This window comes from Eucyclogobius newberryi, unplaced genomic scaffold (genome assembly GCF_026437365.1).
Source record: "Eucyclogobius newberryi isolate DKJ021-1_F unplaced genomic scaffold, fEucNew1.0.hap1 SCAF_21, whole genome shotgun sequence".
NCBI classification, from domain to species: domain Eukaryota; kingdom Metazoa; phylum Chordata; class Actinopteri; order Gobiiformes; family Gobiidae; genus Eucyclogobius; species Eucyclogobius newberryi.
The window spans coordinates 30545759-30558958 of NW_027315846.1; the positions used below are offsets into that span (position 1 = coordinate 30545759).

Consider the following 13200-nt stretch of genomic DNA (forward strand, 5'->3'; position numbering starts at 1 on the left):
GAGCTGGAGGAAGTGTGTGTGGAAGAGCTGGAGGAAGTGTGTGTGGAAGAGCTGGAGGAAGTGTGTGTGGAAGAGCTGGAGGAAATGTGTGTGGAAGAGCTGGAGGAAATGTGTGTGGAAGAGCTGGAGGACGTGTGTGTGGAAGAGCTGGAGGACGTGTGTGTGGAAGAGCTGGAGGACGTGTGTGTGGAAGAGCTGGAGGAAGTGTGTGTGGAAGAGCTGGAGGAAATGTGTGTGGAAGAGCTGGAGGACGTGTGTGTGGAAGAGCTGGAGGAAATGTGTGTGGAAGAGCTGGAGGACGTGTGTGTGGAAGAGCTGGAGGACGTGTGTGTGTAATATTTATTATATTGCCAATATCTGTGAGGCATTCCCTCATCGAGATTTGGTGTTTGCTTTCCATCTACTGGCAGCACAGGGGTCACTTTGGAAACAAACAAAAGCTAGCTTACCTTTCCATGCTAATGTAAGCAAACGTGATTGGAGGCAGAAATGAGCCACATGAGTTTGCTGATGATCTATGGACTGCATAAGAGAACTCTGAATCTCTTTGAAGTCACAAACGTGGAAAATTGTAAAGCGAATGTTTTTGTGAGGCTTAAGAGAAGAAGCAGAGAAGACGAGCTCGTAAACAGGATTAAAGAAACAAGCGTGAATGAAACTAAATATAACTCCAGTAATGTTTTTGAGGGGGAACAGTATTATACTGTTTGAAAGCTCAGAAAAGTAACATTTGCATATGTATCCTTTCAGGTTTAGGCCCACTTTGCTTTTGCATACTTCCACTGTTATGACCAAAGCCAGAAGGTGAAGTCAGGGCCAAGGTCAGTCAGGATCAGACAGGCCACTCCATGCCAACAGTTGCCCACCACCAGACCACTAAACCCTTTACCCAGCCTACAGTGTCTCCCTGTGACCCCAAAGGTCCACACAGCATTGGTCGGAGATGTTAATCTTCAGAGGATATGGCGAGAGAGAGGTCCTCCCAAGGACAGCACAATAAAAAGCTTGTATTGATCAGCGCCGCGTTGATCAATCGTCCCAAGACGGTAACAAGATGTAGATCTGCACTAACAAAGGACAGGCCCAATCAGCTTTTTCATGTTCTATAACCCAATCATGTATTTACTGACTCCATCTATTGTATGACTATACAGATATAATTGATAGATAATACAGAGTGTGGACTCAAATCATTCAGGCCCTAACATGAAGTGTGGGTACGAATTCATGTTTTGGCTGTTGTCTGACCTCCATCTGTATTTGAACAAATGAGCAATAGGAATGATGCCCTCCCTGGTGGAGGTCTATGGGCAGGGGACTCTCGTAATTACCGGGCCTATCCACATGAAACAAAAACTGGCACAAAGTTCGACGTGTTCTCTGTCAGCATGAATAAGCAAGACTGCAATATTTTTTTCACAATAACTTCAGAAAGTGGTGCAGTTATATAACTCAAAGACATGATTGTCAGTTAGGACTTGGAGCCAATCCCAAACAAATATTGACACGGTTCAATTTTTGTGGATCATAGGTTTCGCAATTTTCTTTCAATACATCACACACAAAAAAAAAAGAAACAAAAATGTAAAGATGAGCTTTGAACCCAGGACGAACGCCTATCCTACTATACTATAAACTCTCATTCCTTGTCCTCCTAGTGTTAAATGGTATTAAATAAGGACGACCAATTCATTGCACAAATTAGTGTTCGATGTAGCATCTAAATAGCATCTAATCATTGGAAACATAAACAGCCTTAGCTACATCTAAAAGATAGTTTGTTGAAACTTGGCGCTGCTGTTACTTCGCTTCTCCTTGCACATTCGCAGTTAGGGCAAACCATCCTTGATTCCCACACAGGTTTATTCAATGTGGTTTGAGCATTGATCCATGGGCTTAGGCTATGTGGTCCTCAAAGAGTATGCGCAGGGCTATAAAAGTAGCTGCTTTCTGCTCTGGTTCTAAAAGCTCATGTTAAAGAGCCGAGTATGAAGTGCCAGGAGCTACAGCGCTGACATGGGGATGTCATTCAGGCTTGAGAAGTGTATTCGGATGGTGACAAAGAGAGGGTAGGTGGTCCACACAGAAGAGGTCGCACTCCCAGAATGAACTATAGCAGACATTGAGGATGGTTACAAGTTCCTTGGAATACTTGGAAATACAGTTCTTAACACCTTTCATTTTAACTATAACTTTAATCAATCACTCAATGCACTGTTCACTTTGTGCACTACGTCTAAATCTAACTATATATTTTGTGTACCTAGTAAGCCTATTTTTATCCTATTGTGAATTTTGTTCATTGGCAATGGCAATGAACCCTTTCTGATTCTGATACCACAGGCAAATGGCAACCTCAAAGAAGTAACAAGGAAAGCGGCAACAGACGAATACCTGCAACAAGTAATGCAAGTGCTAAGAAGCCAGCTCAATTACAAGAACAAATCCCGGGCAATAAACAGCTGCCAGTGATCAGATACAGACCACAGGTGTGAAAACACGAACGCTCCTGACCATTTATGGTGGGTTCCACCCCAAATCCAGCTCCCTGAGACTGTGCACTAGCCCTAAGGAAGGAGGCAGTAGACTAGAGAGTGTGAGAGCCACTATCCAGGATGAAACATCCACGATCCACAAGTATATCAAGGACAAGCCCCCAAAAGACGTGATAAGTGAATGTCTCAGGCAATGGGGAACAGAGGATGAGGTTCTGGAGGGGGAACCATCATGGGAGGACAAGTCCCTACATGGGATTTACTTGCGGAACATACTGTAACTGAAGTGGCAGATATCAAGAATGATAGCACAGAGGCACTCATCATTGCTTCACAGAAGCAGACTGTGAGCACCAGAGCATATAGAGATTCAGATCTACCACATCAGACAAGACCCAAGCTGTAGGGTGTGCAAAGAGGTCCCTGAGACAATCCAGCACATAACTGCAGGGTGTAAGTTATAGAGCGCCATAAAAAACTGTCTGGCATAGTGTCCAGGAACATCTGTGCGGAGTAAGGACTGGAAACACCCCCAAAGGTGGTAGAGAATGACAAGAGCCAAGATCATGTGGGACTTCCAGATACAGACTGACACAATGGTAAAGGCAAACCAACCAGACATTGTGGTGGTGGATAAACAGCAGAGGAAAACTGTTGTGGTTGACGTGGCAATACCAAGTGAAGGCAACATCAGGAACAAGAAATATGAGAAACTGGAGAAATACCAAGGGCTCAGAGAGGGCTCAGAAAGGAGCTGGAGAAGGCGTGAAAGGTGATGGCAAAAGTGGTGCCTGTAGTCATCGGAGCACTCTGGAAAGTGACCCCCAAAATGGAGGAGTTGCTATAGCAGATCCCTGGAAAAATCAGACATCTCAATCCAGAAAAGTGCAGTACAGGAACAGCAAAGAACCCTCAAGCTCCCAGGCCTCTGGTGGAGGACCTGAGCTTAGAAAAAGAGATGACACCACCTGTGGAGAGGGGATTCAATATATATATATATATATATATATATATATATATATATATATATATATATATATATATATATATATATATATATATATATATATATATATATATATATATATAATATTTTTGGGTCAATTTTGAACATTATTTCCAAATTATATTTGAATTTACTGCAAACTAACCCACAACCCTTTTTCAATACAATCCTATTGGAGAGAATTTTGTGCAGTTCAAATAAAGTTTTATTTCTACACCCACTAAAAAGTGCAAATATCGGTTTGACATTTCAGTCTATGTCAGGTGTTGCTGAGGTGGTCAATCACTAAGCAGCTGATTACAACGTAACCTACGCTACTAATTACATTTTCTCAAGCTTCGTTGGATTAGATAAAAGGTATAATCTGTCTATTAAATGCAATGCCAGACGTCTCTGGTTGTCTATTGTTTTATTTTATCTGTGTTGTATATGAATTGCATGCATCCAAGAAAAAAAGTCTATTTAACTTGACTAGAGTAGCTAAACCATAAAGAATATGTAATTATTAGGTATTGTAAAACAATGAAATGAACGAGTGCTATACTTCCTCCATATTAGGCTAATCTAAGTATGTGCAGGGGGCTCAAGGGTATCTCAGCCCCAGGCCTGTACTCATAGAGCTGTGTGTACTCTGTGTACTCCATGACAAATATGTTGATACAACTGTCTTGACTTTGCCTTCCTTAGCCTAATAGTACTACTGTACATGTCTTCACATCTTGTGTCTTCTAACATGCTTCGTTTGTTGCATGAAGAGAGGAATTTGAGACAGGCACAATCTATTTCACACGACAGTTGACATGTTGTGTGTGATCAATTATAGAAGCCATTTTTCTGTAATATTCTCAAATGGGAGCAGGCATCTGTTGACTTCAGAGGCATTATGCACATTCCTGCGCACGGCACGCCATTGGCCCGTTTCCCTGTCCATCATTCCTCCGCCCCGCCCTCGCTACACGTTCCGCAAAGCCCATTGGCGCTGCTATTAGTAAGCCAATGGCCAATGGGCGGGGAGGAGGCGGAGCCTGACGGGAGGACCGGACTCCCGCGCCTTCAGTGGCAGAATCCCCCGAGCGAGTGAGACACAAGTACCGCGACCGGAGAGTCTCTGGACGGACACAACGCTTTGGTTTTGGCCCCTCGCTCCGCTCACGCCACGAGAACTAATCCAGCCGCGTTTTAGAACAGTTTCTTCTACTCACGAGGAGGACGGAAGCGAGGGATTTGCTATTGAAGTTTTTTTCTTTTTACCTTTTTGTTCTGCTTTTTTCCCGCAAAGAGGATTTTCTGTGTTCGGCGTTTATTTAGTTTTCTTCCAGCGGTGGTTTGTGTTTCGCTCTCGCCGCAAAAATGATGGTCGGAGAGGTCGAAGTGAAGGAGCGACCGAGGCCGAGTCCCGACTATTTGATGCAGTTGTTAAATGAGAAGAAGCTCATGACCAGCCTGCCAAATCTCTGCGGCATCTTCACGCACCTGGAGCGGCTGTTGGACGAAGGTAAGCGCCGCTGCTGCGAGGACCCGGAGCGAGGACCCGGAGCGGGGGCAGAGTCACGCGCGCGGGGTCCGGGGCTCCACGGTGAACCACACACGGTGAACCACACACGGTGAAAGCTTTGCCCCCCAAAACCCCCGCTGACCGAGCCAAGGATTGTGGCGGATATATATGTTTATATAGTATTTACATGTGATTTTATATATGTATATAGTCTGTATTTGACGGCGTCTGCTAAAACGCCTTGACGAAAACAAGTTGTTGAGCCGCCGCTGCTCGTGTGAAACCCCCAGAGTCACGAGGCCCGTGAAGTTAGTGGACTTGTCAGCAACTTTTATTTTTCCAGCCCAAACGACAGAATGTGTCGGTGTGTTGTTGCCGTTCGGACTGAAGTGAGTGGTCTGTGCGGGAAGAAGCCGGGGTAAAAGAGCAGTTGTGCCGGGGCCTGACCGCACATGTTCGAGCTGCTGGAGCTAGCCACATTAAAGCTAGCGACTCCGGGGCTTTTCTCAACTTAAAGAGGAACGGAACCGCTGACGACGGCTCCGCGGCGGGTTAAACGCACACGACACCTCCCCCCAAGTGCTGCGTGTTTTCCCCCGCTTCACGCCGATCAAAGACGCACTCGTGGGTCGTAGTTTTACACTCGCGGGGGTTTGACTCGTGCCCAGCGGCTTGAAGCGGAGGAATGTGTCCTGCTTGTTGCCCAAACAATGGCCAGTGGGCAGCGGAGGGAGAAGTTTCCCTCGCTGCGATGTGGTGACATCCCCGGGTTTGGAGACACATAAATGGGCTTTTCACGAGGGGATTGTGTGTAAATCATTCCTCCCCATGTAACACAAGTCTCCCCGTGTCTGCGGCAGTCGTCGTGCGTGTGTCAGTTCAGCGGCAGCAGCCTAAACTGCGTCGCCTTTTTGTCCAGTAGTATGAACCCGCAGACCCGGAGCCGCACTCTCAGGACCGCGCTTTTTCGCTGATTCTCACTACGACCGCAACGATTATTCGACTATTATTGACTTGTCGATTATAGAAAATAATTTGTCATATTTTGTCGTCATCTGGATTTTTGACTCTGCAGACTTTAAAACGCATTAAAAATACATTTCATAGCAAAGCATTAATGCATCGAAATGTCAAAACCAGAATAAAAGAATAGATTTCCTCAATAAGTTTATTTCATAAGTATTCTCTGTCTAGAAGTCTTTAATTTCCAAGTTTTAATCTTTTATTTGGTTAAAAATGTCTATTAAAGTCTATCCATAATATAGAATTAACTGTTAAGTTCACTCCTTTGTCTTAACTGTTTTTTTATTTAGTAGAAATGATTAAGGACCAAGATACAAGATACTTTTTTATTTATTTGGGTCAATATTAACTTTGATCCATTTTCACAATTCATATAAAACCCTCTATTACACAGCGTTTCTGGCTGTTTATAACCACAAACCTGTGGTGCGTTTTGTTGTTTTTAAATTTAAGACAATATTGTACAGCGATGGAACCAAAAATAATCCCACTACACAAGAAACTACCACTTATTTTTCTTGCAAGACATCGGAAGGCATCTTCCAGCTGCGGGTGACTTTCTTTTACAGATAACTTTGTAACAATTGCTTTCACATAAACAATATTATGGCATTTTAAAAATATTTGTTGGCCTTGTCAATACAAGAAGCAACAATAATGAACATCCAATTAGATGGAAGGAGAACTGTGCCTGGTCATCTCAATGGGGTCCTCTGAGCGCAGCTCCGAGTCTGCACCATCCTCCTTCTGTGTGGGTCCAGACGGGATGTGTCTGCCTCAGCTCTGGAAGCCAGAAACTGCTCTGGGCGGATAAACCACAGATAAATGCGCCACTATGTGCCTTCTGTTTGTGGTATCAATGGCATAAGCCGGTCTAAGCGGAGGGTTGAACCCAGGCTTTATGTAACAGAGCGGGGGACACTAGAGAGCGCCACAGCCCCCTACCCTAGTGTCCCCTACCCTAGTGTCCCCACTATAGAGTCAGTCACTACATTTACACATTTACATTGTCTCTTTACCAGAGCAATGCTATACATCAGGGGAAGAGTAGAAGTGCCTTCAAACGCAGATGTTTGTCTCGGTTCTTGGTATCCTATTATTGAATATCAAACATAAAATAAATGTATGCAGTCAGAAAACAAATCTGCATCAAGTAAGCATTTTGAAGAGTTCATCTGCAGTTCAAATGTGGAATGTACACATGCAGCCAAATCTATCTTAGTGCAACAATAATACAATTCTATTTTCTTGTGCTAATCACTTCAACTATACTCTAATAATATATATAAGAAATGTACGAACATTTACACAATTTCTACTAGTTACTAGTTTATTCCTTTCTAAAATGAACCTCTGCCCTTGATTTAAACATTTTGACATGTCTCAATGGTGTAGCAACAGTTGGGAGTGTGTGAGCTGTGTGTGAGGACGACTTATCATTCCAGGATCCAGTGGTTCAACCGGTCGGCGAAGATTTACGGCTCTCTGAGCTGATAAACACACAACGTCTAAAATAAAGTCGACAATTGTTTGTGCGCCAGAGTTGACTGTCAATGCTGTGCAAACACAAATCAAAGTGACTTGAAAAACTCCTGGGCTTTGGCGAATGATTCTTCAGCACAGTTTTTAGTCTTTAAATAATTCCACTGCTGCTTTCTTGCATCATCAAGTACAATTATGTTAAGGATTTCCCTTTTTAATTTGTCACTTGTAACTTAAAAGTCTTTTTGGGCATTTAAAAAAAAAACTTTACTGTTACAACTATACACCTTAATTCAGGACATATTTTGCATTATTTTACAGCCATACATCTTTTAGTTCCAGTTTTTGTACAACAATTTGAGATGAAAACTAAACACATTTTACATTGCTTGCAGTTAAAAACAGAATTCTTACCTTTTTTAAATCATTAGCTATACCTTTAGACTTGCAGTTACATAATATACTATGAGTTAATAAGTCGTATGAGTCTTATTTTTTAGAAGGCACCAGTTGTGGACTTTTTACGGCTGAATTTGGGGCGTTGCACATCTGCTGCCTTCATTCGAATCCTTTTGTGTGTGTTTTTGTTTTCAGTCCGAGCGCAAAGTCAGGAAGTGGACGTGTTTTCCTTCTTGTTCCCCCTCCGTTTGTCCCAACCGCCCCCCAAACTCACACCAGCGCGGCGCCAAAGCAAGGCAGCCAGAGGAGCTACAATTAGATTTTTGTAGTATTTGTTTACTCGGGGAGACGTCGGCGTTGGTTTGCAGTCGGCTCACTCCTCGTCCCATTTGTTTTACTTTAGAGATGTATTTGCCAGAGGAAGCGAGAGGGAATCGGAGAGAAGCGACGGGCAAACAATGATTGTCTACCTGAGCTGAATGATTGGGAGAAAATGCATAATTGGGTATTTTTCTGACAAATACGGCAATTGTGATTAGATTTGTTGATTTGAGTTGATGTGAAAAGCCAGTATTCAGTGTCCACAGGAGAATCAGTATTTGAGAAGTGCTTAACTCATCCAAGAATCCCGAGCGTTTCAGAACATGTTTTCACAGACGCCATGGAAACACGGCCACATTTAGATATGGTATTATCCACATAATTTAACCTTTGTCATTAGTTTTCCCCCGATGACACTATTGTTGTTGTTGATTAGACTAATAATTGTTATCACAAACTATCAAGTTATTAATAATGAATAAAACACTGTTCTGTTGTGAACTTGTGAATGATTTGGGGGCTCAACCTTGAATCTGTAAAATTAGAATATCAAATGTATCGTCTAAATAAAGCTATAAAAATGTCTAGTGTCTAGCGTAAGGCTGAAACAAGTTAATCCATTAATCACTACTTATCGATTGTTTAGATAATTGTTGGATACATTTAATTGTCGAATAATAGTTATCTCGACTATGCACACTCTGCCATCAGCTCTAAACATATTTTTTGGGCTTACAAACGACAAACATTCCATCATAATGAGGCAGGACAAATCTATTTAGTCTGCACATGTTGTCTGTTTCTGGGTTCAATTTGTTATAAAAAAAACTATATTCACAAGCTTTTTGCAGTCCAAACAACTAATCGATTAGAAGATGGTTAGATGAATGGAATGGTCCAGTAATGGCCCATTTACAGTCCATTCACATGACGCTGATACTTACACATTTGAGCACATTACTGATGCTTTGTGAAAATATCATCCGAATATTTGAAATAATCCAAAAAATGTCAAAATATACTTTTTTGTCTATCCAGCTTTAAAACTGAAATGTCAACACCTTGAATAGTGTAGATAGTCCTTAGCAGCGGCCTCCTGATGAAATGATGTCATGTTTCCTGTACTACGGCTACACACTGACGTCTCACTCCACCACGAAGCAAAATCACATGACATTTAGCAAGTACAGCTCCAATAGCTTTCCAAAAGTTGACCAATGTTTCCACGACGACAAACTAAACTTCAGCCTGTCTCTAAATACTAGGTGTGTGTGTGATGCTGTGTGCTGGGCGCGCCCGCACTGTCTGGATCCCGTTAGGGGCTGCTTGTTCTGCCCTCCCTCCCGAGCGCTCCAGCCCCGACGGCCCGACCCACCCAAAACACTCACTCCTAACTCTGCTATTTGGCTTCTAGAGGAAATACGAGGAGCTAAACCCCATTTCTAGTAGACATACTTATTTGTACTTCTCTTGACCTGCTCAAAATAAATCAAATAAATTCACCGGCTGTAAAAAAGAAGGGGAAAAAAGGCATTTCAATCCTGGCTTCCTTTAATCACACTTTTGGTCCTTTTTAGTTTCAAACATGGCCCTTTGTGAACAAAACATTCTAAATTCTGGAATGAGACAAACATGAAGTGGAACTTTCATCATTTTTGAAGAGACAATTATGACAGACACTTTATGTCTGGACAAATATGTACAGAAACAATGACCTTTTTATAGTTTTTCATTGTATGTATCGATATAATACACATTTTACCACCACTTACACATTTTTTTGTGAAGCTCATATACAATGTTTCATTGCATAAAGCATTTAATTATGAATTGTCATATTTTCTGTAGCTCTATATTACAGTGTTATCGGGACAAAGGTGTTATAATTTATTGCTTGTATTTGTATTTTATTCAGTTGAAACATTAGTGGTGTTTTTGGTTTAGTTAAAAGAATAACCATAACTTGATAGCAGCTTTAATTTGTAGATATTTCATGCTTAGTCTTAGTTTGGACCTGATTTAGCTTTGAATTACAATTTATTGTCTATTGCAACATGTTCCTACTTTTAACAGTCTTCCTGTAGATTTAGTTACAAAACCCCTAGAGCACGTTTCAAAAGTCAAATGGCTGGTCCCTTTGGGCTCTAACAGCTGCATTGCCCCCTGGGCTTGCTCACTTATGTAGGATGTGTTGTTGGTAAGGTTTTGAACGGGTTTATATTGCGGTTCTCTGTTGAGTCTTGCTCAGTGTGGGCAAATGCTTTCCCACAGCTTTATCAGTTCTGAAGAAGCTCTCTGTTTTGTTTCCTCCCCCATTGATTGGACTCTGAACAACCAACTGCCCAAATGAGGCAGTGAAGCCCCTCTCCCTCCACAGTTGTTCCTGTCTACACAGCTGTTTCCAGTTCGGGGCAGGGCAGGGGAAAGCCGACACCACCCCTCTGTCCCCCCTCAAGGTCACTTTGCACCCGGTGACGGCCCCTCCCTCCCCCCTCACACACGCATAAATATATTTGAAATCCCCTCGCAGTTGTTCATCTCCTCGAGGTGACACTCTTATGGCGTGGAGTTTTTTATTCTCCTTTACGATCTGCCAGCCCAACAAGCCGCTTCAAATTGCTATATTTTCTCTTGGCAGGAGCAGACAGCCCATATAACATCCCCACCACTGAAGAGCTGGAGTTGTAAGTTAGTCTGGCGGAGAAGAAAAGCCCATTTTTCCCCCATGGATTTGTTGTAGAAAGTGTTTCTTTGAGCGACACATTACTTCCCTCCCTTTTAGTTGTTTTGGTACACTGCAAAAAACAGTATGCATGAGTTCATCAAGTCATTTGAAGGTGGAATTTTGATTTGAGTAGTTTTGACTAGTTTAGATTGATTTAGTTAATTTAGTTTATTTCTTTTATTGAGCATTGCGCTAGTAAAAATAACCTACTTGTGTGCGACTTATGACAAGATGTACTAATCACATCTGAACCCACTGAATGAACTTGATTAATGTATAGGTGGTAGTACTTTTACACTAGTACTACTCTCACAACATTGTACATTGCAACAGAGTGTTTCTCTTCTCGTTGTGAGTAAAATCTACAAGTATGTAGTGGATTTTGATACTGGGTACAGATAGTGGGCTGTGTGCCTGAGTGGACTGTGATTTAGCGGGACATTCCCTAGAGAGCCGTCAGCGTTTTGGAGGACAAAGTGTTGACCGTTTTACCAGATCTGTCCACTGGGAACGGCTGTTAAAAGAGTTTGTTCCTCACTGTGTTATTCCTTAGTGTTTTTCTGGAGCTTTATCAGAATTGGTAGACCTCTAAAAAGTGTGTAAGAGTTTGACAACATTTGAATGACAAAAACATGGCTGATGGGAGGGAAAGCGTACCTTCATCTCTCTATGTTGACCTCTGACCCAAGCCGTCTCCCAGGCCTAAACCCTGACACACAATCAATTCTGTGCTAACAAGACGGAGCACCGCTTTACACAGCACAATCCACAGCAGAGCAAAAAGTGCCACTGATGGTGATGGACACGAGCTCGCCCAAATCCTCCCCTCAGCTCTCCCCAACCCAGAACTGAACCCTCTGTAATTAGAGTTCTTGTTTTAGACTCGGACTCTGTCCTTTTTGTGGAAGTGCACAACAAGACCTGCTTTGGTTCTTGGTTAGTCCTGGTTTTAGAGCTGGATTAGCTCTGATTGTGTTAGATTGGTTAATTTTAGACTTGATTTGTTGAAGTTTCTTGTTGGAGTTGTTCATTGACCTGGACCAGACCCGTCCTTGTTTTAGACTTTCAGACTGAAACAAAACCAAGGCCCAACACCAGGACTAACAAAGAACATAGCCAGGTCTAGTTAGAGTTTCAATAATGTATTCAGGCATTATGATAATTCTATTTTTAAATGTATTTATTCATGTTATTCTACTGAATATATTATGGCAGTACTTTACAGCCACGTGACAACATTTACAATCTGGTGCAGTGCATGAAAAACTGCTATGCCTGTACTTCAGAGGTCTCTGCTGCCCCTTGTGGCCGCTGTGATTCTTCCCTCTCGGTTGTAAATGTCCGAGGAGTTCAGGTGTCTGACAGGGCGAGCAGCAGAGGTTGCACCAGGGCATGTTTCTGCCCGGGCTGCCCCGCTCTCTCGCTCTCGCACACTATCTGTCCTCCCTGCCGCTTGCTTCAGCTGCCCGGGCCTCCCTGATAAAGACATCCCCCCGACAGCTCCGGGACGCTTATCTCTTGCCCGGATCCTGTGAGCGCTGGGGCCGTCTTATCACTAACCTCCTGTCTCTAGCCTCCTGTCCCTCTCCAAACCTACCAACACTATCTGGTCCCATATCGCCCAAACGCCCCATGCCTGCGCTCCCATTACTGCGCTCCCATTACTGCCAGCTGCCACACACCAGCTTCACACGCTTCCAGGAAAAGTCTAATCACCATTACCCAGCTATAAAAGTCAGCAGGTCTCCCAAAGAAAGTGTTACTCTGCTGTAGACGGAAGGAGACATGTATCACATTCACTGACTCACTTAATGAGGCATTCTGTGTCCAGTGAAGTAAGATAAGATAAGATAAGATATTCCTTTATTGTCCCACATGGGGAAATTTCATTGGTGCAACGCAGGTAGAGTAAGTGCTACGCTGACTAACTTTGGCCATTTCATCCCGCATCATCCAGATCCTATTTTCAATTTGGACTGGCTGTACTTGCATGGTTCATATAATGCAGAACTGTCACAATAGTTGATGTGCTATGTGACGGCACACGAGCCATGACCCTAAAGCATGATGGGTTAGATACAGGTCATTCCAACTAATCGGTGTCTTTTCAATTTCCAAGTCCTTGGAATTGGAGTTTTCTTTTTATATTTGAAATAAGATCTTAAAATATACAAAAATTCTAAAGGCCTCAGACTTATTTCTCTATATTTGTATAGAACATGTCTTAGGTAGATGGAATGAGGGGAATAACCGG

General features: G+C 42.8%; 1 protein-coding gene across 5 annotated transcripts in view; it reads left to right on the forward strand.

Annotated features, from left to right (window-relative positions):
- Positions 1-4590: 4590 nt before the first annotated feature.
- Positions 4591-13200, forward strand: part of qkia (QKI, KH domain containing, RNA binding a) — a 181740-nt gene continuing 173130 nt past the window's right edge. The window contains exon 1 of one of the 5 annotated variants that reach the window (XM_072457017.1): positions 4591-4996. In XM_072457017.1, coding sequence (XP_072313118.1) covers positions 4852-4996 — 145 coding nt within the window. In that variant the 5' untranslated portion in view covers positions 4591-4851. The remainder of the gene's footprint in view (positions 4997-13200) is intronic. The other 4 variants (XM_072457016.1, XM_072457020.1, XM_072457019.1 and 1 more) reach the window with 4 other exon arrangements.